This window comes from Trametes versicolor (assembly GCF_000271585.1).
Source record: "Trametes versicolor FP-101664 SS1 unplaced genomic scaffold TRAVEscaffold_4, whole genome shotgun sequence".
Taxonomy (NCBI): domain Eukaryota; kingdom Fungi; phylum Basidiomycota; class Agaricomycetes; order Polyporales; family Polyporaceae; genus Trametes; species Trametes versicolor.
The window spans coordinates 540,075-547,663 of record NW_007360324.1 but is presented as its reverse complement, the minus strand read 5'-3'; the positions used below and the strand labels follow the sequence as shown (position 1 = coordinate 547,663).

At 56.9% G+C, this 7,589-nt stretch overlaps 4 protein-coding genes across 4 annotated transcripts in view; all 4 read left to right on the top strand.

The window, feature by feature from the left end:
* TRAVEDRAFT_102873 (uncharacterized protein) overlaps positions 1-943 on the top strand; it is a gene marked incomplete at both ends in the record, with an annotated part of 10,614 nt that extends 9,671 nt beyond the window's left edge. Inside the window, one exon of the mRNA XM_008038428.1 lies at positions 679-943. Coding sequence (XP_008036619.1) covers positions 679-943 — 265 coding nt within the window. The remainder of the gene's footprint in view (positions 1-678) is intronic.
* A 6-nt stretch (positions 944-949) lies between these two features.
* TRAVEDRAFT_120779 (uncharacterized protein) lies at positions 950-1,420 on the top strand (the record flags this gene model as incomplete). The annotated part of the gene is made up of 1 exon (XM_008038427.1): positions 950-1,420. A coding segment is annotated over one exon (471 nt), but the record flags the coding sequence as incomplete, so codon positions are not given.
* A 1,071-nt stretch (positions 1,421-2,491) lies between these two features.
* TRAVEDRAFT_164738 (NAD-P-binding protein) lies at positions 2,492-3,525 on the top strand (the record flags this gene model as incomplete). The annotated part of the gene is made up of 5 exons (XM_008038426.1): positions 2,492-2,520; positions 2,579-2,828; positions 2,884-3,123; positions 3,181-3,250; positions 3,305-3,525. The coding sequence occupies 5 exons, from the start codon at positions 2,492-2,494 to the stop codon at positions 3,433-3,435; spliced, it is 720 nt and encodes a 239-aa protein (XP_008036617.1). The 3' UTR covers positions 3,436-3,525.
* A 741-nt stretch (positions 3,526-4,266) lies between these two features.
* Positions 4,267-6,724, top strand: TRAVEDRAFT_45420 (copper radical oxidase; the record flags this gene model as incomplete). Its single annotated transcript, XM_008038063.1, has 3 exons — positions 4,267-6,295; positions 6,353-6,596; positions 6,652-6,724. 3 exons carry the CDS (start codon positions 4,267-4,269, stop codon positions 6,722-6,724), a joined length of 2,346 nt encoding a protein of 781 aa, XP_008036254.1.
* Between the last annotated feature and the right edge of the window lie 865 nt (positions 6,725-7,589).

The window sequence follows — 7,589 nt, the reverse complement described above, 5'->3', positions numbered from 1 at the left end:
TGGGGCAGAGGCCTCTTCGCGGCGCGGGCGCGGAGGGTTCGCACTCGCGCGGAACAACTTATCGCGCGATATCACGACCGCATGGGCAGACACGCGCGGAGGGGGTGTGTTCCGCATCGCCGGACCGGCAGGGCGCAGGGGCGTGTTCCGCGTTTACGCGGTAGACGGCTGGCGCATCGCGGGCGCCGGTCCCCTCCGCGACGGACGTTCCGTAAAGACTTTCTGATCACTGTAGCACGGTTTTGGCTGGCCCTGAAAATACCTACGCCCTCGGACTGTGAGAATTCAGATTCCCCCTTGGCTCAGATTTCACCTTCTCTCACGAAGAACCCTCGACGACCCTGCGAACTGCGAACTGCGAACTCTGCGAACTCTGCGAACCCCTGCGAAATAGCGTTTAGCGTTGCGATAGCGTTGCGAACTCCCTGCGAAGCCTAACACGGGCTGCGAAGAGGCCCTCCTGCGTCCCGCGGAGCGCCAGCTCAGCTGAGTTGTCATCAGTCCACCGTCCTTCCCTCTTCCGCTCCCTCTACCGCGTTCTCCCGCGTACTGCGCCGCCCGAAGGGCACCCGACACGAACCTGCTTCTCCTCGCGCTTCGCGAGACGTTCCGCAGCCCGGTCTCGACCTCCTAGGGCTCTCGACCGTCTCCTTCTTCCGTCCTTACCGGTCGGTTGAGTGCATCACCGGCCACAGAACGATCGCTGACGAGAGTGCGCGCAGAATTTGAGGCTGCCTTCGGTGTACGGACGTCGAATGAGGAGGTCTGGACTTCGCTGAGGAAGCCGCAGGTGTCGCGCGAGTGCCGACAGTTCTTATGGAAGACAATACACGATGCGTTCATGGTGGGGAACCACTGGCTCAAGCCCAGGATGTCCAGCCAACTGCAAGAACGCGCAACGTGCAAGGTGTGCAACGAGCTTGAGTCTATGGACCATATCCTGCTGTGATGTAAAGCGGTAGGGAGGGAGACGGTATGGGACTTACTACGCACTACCTGGGCACTAACCAAATCGAAATGGCATGAGCCGTCGTGGGGAGTAATGATAGCGGCAGCGGCTGCTCACTTCGAAACCGACAATGGAGGCCGTCTCCGAAGCAGGGAACATCTATGGACGATCCTCTGGACGGAATCAACATACCTCATCTGGAAGTTGAGATGTGAACGTGTCATAGCAAATGAGGGCAAGGAGTTCTCACAAGCGGAAGTCGTGAACCGTTGGTATGCCACGTTGAATTCAAGACTAACACTGAATAGACATGCCACAGCGGCGTACTTGGGTAAGAGAGCACTACGCCCGGACACGGTCCGTAGCACGTGGCTCCCCATTCTGGACAATGCGGTTGATCTTCACCCGTCCTGGGTAGAAGTAAGCGGGGTTTTAGTGGGTATTAAGCGGATAAATGTCGGAGAAGGTTGAGATTCCGCCTCCGATCATCGGAAGGAGTTTTTTGAAACTCCGATCTGACTTTGAGCCCCACACAGCGTGCGTAAAAGCATTTCCTCGTGGTATGTGACGTATCTACTCTACTAACCGCGCAGACGATAGCGGAGGTTACATCCCTCTGATATCGTAGGTGTCACAAGCTTCATCTTGCGTTACATGACAAACCTGTAATAAGGACTACTGTGACAATAGATCTTGAGCTCTACCAAAAAAAAGTACTAGCATCGCCACCCAAGGATAGGAGTCCGAGTACGTTGGAACTTCTGCGCGCGATCCTCAAGTCTACTCTGCACTCTCCTCACCCTTGGCGGCAGCTCTGAAGTAACAGCCTGCGAAACTCGAGCCTAACCCCGACTGCCGCCGGTAAGCGCACCTCCCTCTACTACACACCGCACGTCGATAATCGATGTCTGCGCGGAGATAGCAACGCATACAACGGCGTATAAAGTACGTAGTGTGTCCATCTTATCTGACGATCGCCGACTGGAACTGATTACTTCACCTGCCGCCTGCTACCAGTTGCTTCTCGTGCACATAAGCCGTAAGTAGCCTGAACGGCAACGCGGACGTGTGCAGGCTACCGTCGCTAGTCCACACCTCAGCGCAATCGCGGACCCGGCTTTTTGAGTCAGAGTAATCGATGCAGCGTGTGAATGGGCGCCGCCCAGTCACGCCTCAAGGACACTCAAGCGAGCGGAGGTACGTACAAATGCGAGTATGCATGCATCCGTCCATATGGATGTCGATTCGAAGAGGGTTTTTATATGGCGCTCACGCCACTCGTCTCTCCGGACGGCGGACTTAATCCCACTTGTCGGTATATGACTGGCCGCGTATGACGGTGTGCTGACTCACAGCTTCGAGGGAAAACACGTCGTATGGCGCCCAGATCCGAGGTTCCGCAGGACCCTCTTGCTAAGCTACCATGCAGCCAAGTCCGAATCGATGATTCTAGTTCCATGATGTCTATAAAATACGCTTCGAACACGCCGACATCCCCATATCCCCCCATTCACCCACCTCTAAATCGATCGAATACACATTATGTCCCCGATTACCTGGCTCGTTACCGGGTGCGTCCTCCCTTTCTTCCTCGTACACTAACCAGCCACTAACCTCCCCCGCCCTTAGCGCAAACCGCGGCATCGGCCTCGAACTCGTCAAGCAACTCGTCGCCGTCCCTACCAACGTCGTTGTCGCAGCCTGCCGTAACCCGGATAAAGCAACCGCGCTCGCCGAGCTGAAGAGCAGCGCAAAGGGCACGCTCCACCTCGTGCAGCTCGACGTCTCCGACTTCGACAACATCCGCGCGCTCCCGAAGCAGCTCGAGGCCATCCTGGGCTCCACCGGACTCGATTACCTTATCAGCAACGCCGGAATCGTACGTTCCTCTCCCCGCACTTTACATGTGCTGCGGCTGACCGCACGCGGTGCAGGCGATCTTCGACACCGCGTTCACGCTCGACCCGGAGGCGTTGCTAAACGTCGTGCGCACGAACGCGGCTGGCCCTGCACTGCTCTCCCAGGTCGTCCTGCCGTTCCTCGAGAAGGCGCCGACGAAGAAGATCCTGCACGTCTCGAGCACGGCAGGCAGCATCGCGAGCGTCGCGCAGCTACCGCCGGCGTTTATGTCAAACGCGTCGTATCCGATCTCCAAGGCCGCGCTGAACATGCTCGTACGTCCGCTCGTTTGGTAGATTCTGGTCGCGGGCTGACGAGGAGCATGCGTGCAGGTGTACAAGCAGAAGGTCGAGCGGCCGGACCTCACTGTGATTACGCTATGCCCGGGGTGGGTCCAGACAGGTGCGTCCTTCGTGCTCGCACTGTGTTTTGTTGCATCGCTGACGCTCATCGCAGACATGGGCGGCGCGGACGCGGCCCTGAAGCCCGAGGAGAGCGTCGCGGGCATCATCAAGGTGATCACCAACGCGACGAAGGCGGACAGCGGCAAGTACCTGCGCCACACGGGAGAGGAGATTCCGTGGTAGAGAATGATCGCGACGTCTCAGGGCAACCAATTTGTAGCCATTTGCTGGTAGAAACTTGTATCACTGTATCTCGAACTATAGCAGTGTTTGGAGACTTTGAGTGCCAAGAGCTCGCTGGTTACCCACAGCGACCGTTAGAATTTAATTCGACTTTGACAGTATTGGAGAACACAGAGAGTATTACCTGAGCCTGCGAAGGTTAATTCTGCGGCCTGAAATTCGCGGGCGCCAAACCTACCGGCAAATGCCGAAACTGCTGAAATATCGAGAATATTCGGGTTCTCCGAGTCAACGGTCACGCACCCGATTGAGTAGCGCGTAACTAGATCCAAATAAACTTGCGCCCTATATGAGTGGACAATGGACGGTCAATTTGTTGCTCGGGATATTCTAGAAATTGTGTAGCGCAGCTGTTCGGGTACAAGCGCCCGCACCCGCCGACGCGACGTCGCGCGCCCGCGCAGCTCAGAGTTCACAAATAAGTATACGCAAAAAAGCGGTAGAGGGAACTGCAAGCTCGGATAGCACTCTGAGATTGTAAGTAGCGAGGGCAGAAAATATGCGATGCTGAAAACAGGCGTACAATCAGGCTCAGGTCAGTGCCGACATAAGTCGGCACTTCTGGTGTATGAATCGCGTCGGAATGCGTGTATACACCATTCGCAATGCCGCGTCGTGGCCGAAGTTTGGACTGGCCGGCCCGGCTGTGTTGACGCGTTGTTTGCCCACGTTTGACGCGGACGATCATGTAGTTCGCTTCATCGCTGCGTGCTCCTTGTTGATGTCCCTCTCTCTCATCCAACGTCCCCACAGCTATCCCGCCCGCCGACCATGGGCATCCGTTCTTTACTCCTCCCTTCGACGCTGGTCGTCCTCATCGCCACCTCTTGCTTGGCGGACTCAGCCTGGAATGGCCATCTCCTCCCCGGCTCGACTACGAAGGCTAGATTCTCGCCATACTATGTTCCCCCTGGTGCCAAAAGCTACGACTCGTCATCACCCCTATTACACTACTCAGGAGGCTGGACAGAGTCGTTCTCCCCTGCCTATGTTCAGAAGAGTATCCGGGCGAGCTCAGAACCTGGCGCTGCGATGACCTTCACCTTCACTGGCACGGGTGTGGAGTGGTTCGGAAATCAGGACAAGAAGCATGGCATGGCGAAGGTCTACATCGATGGTCAACTCACTCAGGAGGTTGATGCCTACAACGAAGCGTCGATGAAACAACAGCGCATATTCTGGGCCTTCGGCCTGCCGCAGGGCAAGCACACCCTCAAGATTTTGAACGCCGGGGCGAGCCATTCCTCAGCCAGCGGGATCTCAATCGACATCGATGCCCTCGTCGTGACGCTAGGCACGTCTGCGGAGCAACAAGATCCCTTACAGCAGAACATGGCCACTTCTTCTCAGAACCTACCTTCGTATCCGCCCCTCCTAGACTTGTCATCTAAATTTCCTCAGGAGTCTCAGTGGACGCTAGTGCAGAACGGCTCTACTGGGGTGCATGCTATGCAGCTGGCGATTATCTCGGAGACGCACGCGCTCGTCGTGGACAAGGTCGAGCATAATCCGCTTACCGTCTCTGGACATCCTGCCTGGGCGGCTCTGTACAACTTGAAGACACATGCCCTGAAGCCCCTCTCTATGCAGTCGAATTCTTTCTGCGCTGGCGGCACCTTCCTGAGCAATGGTACTCTCATAAACGTCGGCGGGAACCCTGTGGTGGAGGACCGTACTGCCTCTGCTGACTTTGGCGATGTCGATGGACTACAGGCTATCCGTATCTTCGAGCCTTGCGAGTCTGACAACGTGGGCGGTTGCAACATTTATGAGAACCACGACAGGATTCGCATGGCCAGCCCGCGCTGGTACAACACCGTCCTTCGTGTCTCAGACGGCAGTGCCATGATCATCGGGGGTTCTCTCAAGGGCGGCTGGATCAATAATGTCACGACGAACAACCCCACCGTCGAATATTTCCCTCCCAAAAACATCCACGACTCCAACGGTCTTCCTATCCATCTCCCTTTCCTCGTCGACACATTGAACTCCAACCTCTTCCCGATCGCGTTTTCGCTCCCCGACGGTTCTGTATTCATGGCTGCTAACCGCGATGCGATGATCTACGACTGGAAGACCAACACCGAGCGAAGGTTACCGCAGATCCCGAACGGCGTGCGCGTCACGTATCCTATGACTGGAACTGGCCTACTCTTGCCTCTGTCCCCAGAGAACAACTACACCCCCGAGATCCTTCTGTGCGGCGGCTCCACTATCGATGACACCAAGCCAGGCTACGAGATCTCCTCGCAGGACCCAGCGTCCTCACAGTGCTCTCGGATGGTGCTCACTGACGCTGGAATCGCTGCTGGATGGCAGGTCGAGCAGATGCCCCAGGCGCGGACGATGCCTGACGCTGTCCTACTGCCCACTGGCGAAGTTCTCATCGTCAACGGCGCGGGCTCTGGCATCTCCGGTTACGGGAACGTCGTGAACCAAGTCGGCGCATCTAACGCCGACAACCCCGTCCTCACTCCCGTCCTCTACAGCCCCTCTGGTCCTACCGGGCAGCGTTTCTCTACAGGCGGAATGCCTACGAGCGACATTCCGCGGTTGTACCACTCGGTCGCGACGCTCACTCCGCAGGGAGATATCATGATCGCGGGCAGCAATCCGAACTTGGACCGGAGTGAGCTTAAGTATGGGACGGAGTACCGCGTCGAATGGTTGGGTCCCGCATACATGAAGCAGGAGCGGCCGCAGATTCTTGGCGGTGTTCCGAAGCTGTTTGGGTTTGGCGAGACGGCGCAGCTGAGGATACTCATGCCCGTGACCTCCCATCAGGGCGCGAGCATCAAGGGTGAGCGCTGAGTATCTCCACTTTATCGTCTAGGCGCTGACATGTCGGGGTGTACAGTTGCGCTGATGGATTTGGGTTACGTGACGCATGCCGTGCACGCAAACTCCCGCCTGGTCTACCTGACCTCATCGGTGTCGAGCGATCAACAGACGTTGACCATCACCGCCCCGCCGAATGGCAATATCTATCCGCCAGGCCCGGGCTTCATCTACGTCGTCGTTGACGGTGTGCCGAGCGTAGGGGTGAAGGTTCTGGTTGGAGATGGGAAGGGTCCCGTTGTTGACGCAGCGGCCCAGCAAAAGTAAGCCCTTCGTTCTTTTCAGTATATGCAAACGTTGACGAGCGAATCGCTGTAGTGTCCTGAAGCATACGGACGTGGACCAATACGAGGAGACGAAGGGACATCCTTCGGAAGATGGTTCAGAATGAGTGCCTCGAGTTTGATGATGCTTGTGGACGCTATTGACTTTGAACAATTTCTAACTATCACCTATCGTTTTGTCATGTTAGTTATCGCTTTGCACACAAGTCTATGTTTGCGATTGAATTCTTTACACCACATCCTCCAGCGCGCCAGCTCCTCCAGTAACGCGCACCGAACCCGTTAACGTTGGATGGTATGGAACGAGCGAATCGGAGCACACTTACGATTCGGACTGGGCGCGTAACCTGGCCGTTCGGTCTTTGCGGGGAGGTTGACGATACGAAGTCTCCCCGACGTCGCCGTAGATCGATCGAGGGCTTCGGATGTCAGCCTCCTCCCAGCCTCCTGCCGCGAGCTGGGAATAAATACCGCGTCAGGGCGTGCTCTTTCCCCATTCCCGCCTTGTCCCTTCCCCCCATCACCACCCGTATGCGCCACCACGCCGACAGGCAGGGGCCTACAAGACACGGCTCTCACGATGGCGTTCGCGGTGACCACGCCGATGGGCCGGCCCGCGTCAAGAGTCGTCATCGCCCTCAAGCCGACGGCGATGCACCCTTGCCCATGGCATGCTACTGAAGGTGGGACGGTGAGTGTTTCTTTCCCAAGGGAGGGACTTCGGTCCTGGCGCATACCTTTTCGTGGTCCTTGGGATAAGTACCTGCTCGTGCGCCGTTCCCTTGGGGAGGCGTACGGGCGGGGAAACCAAAATGCGTTTTCTGTTGGCGTCGTTCGTGGCTTCGGTTCGCGGGTTGTGTGTGTCTTCGTACGATGCGCTCACTTGGTCTCGTTTGTCTCCCGATACATTAATGAATATCATGCGCGTTTGCACCCCGTCGATTTCTCACTCGTGATCATCTCTGGATTCAA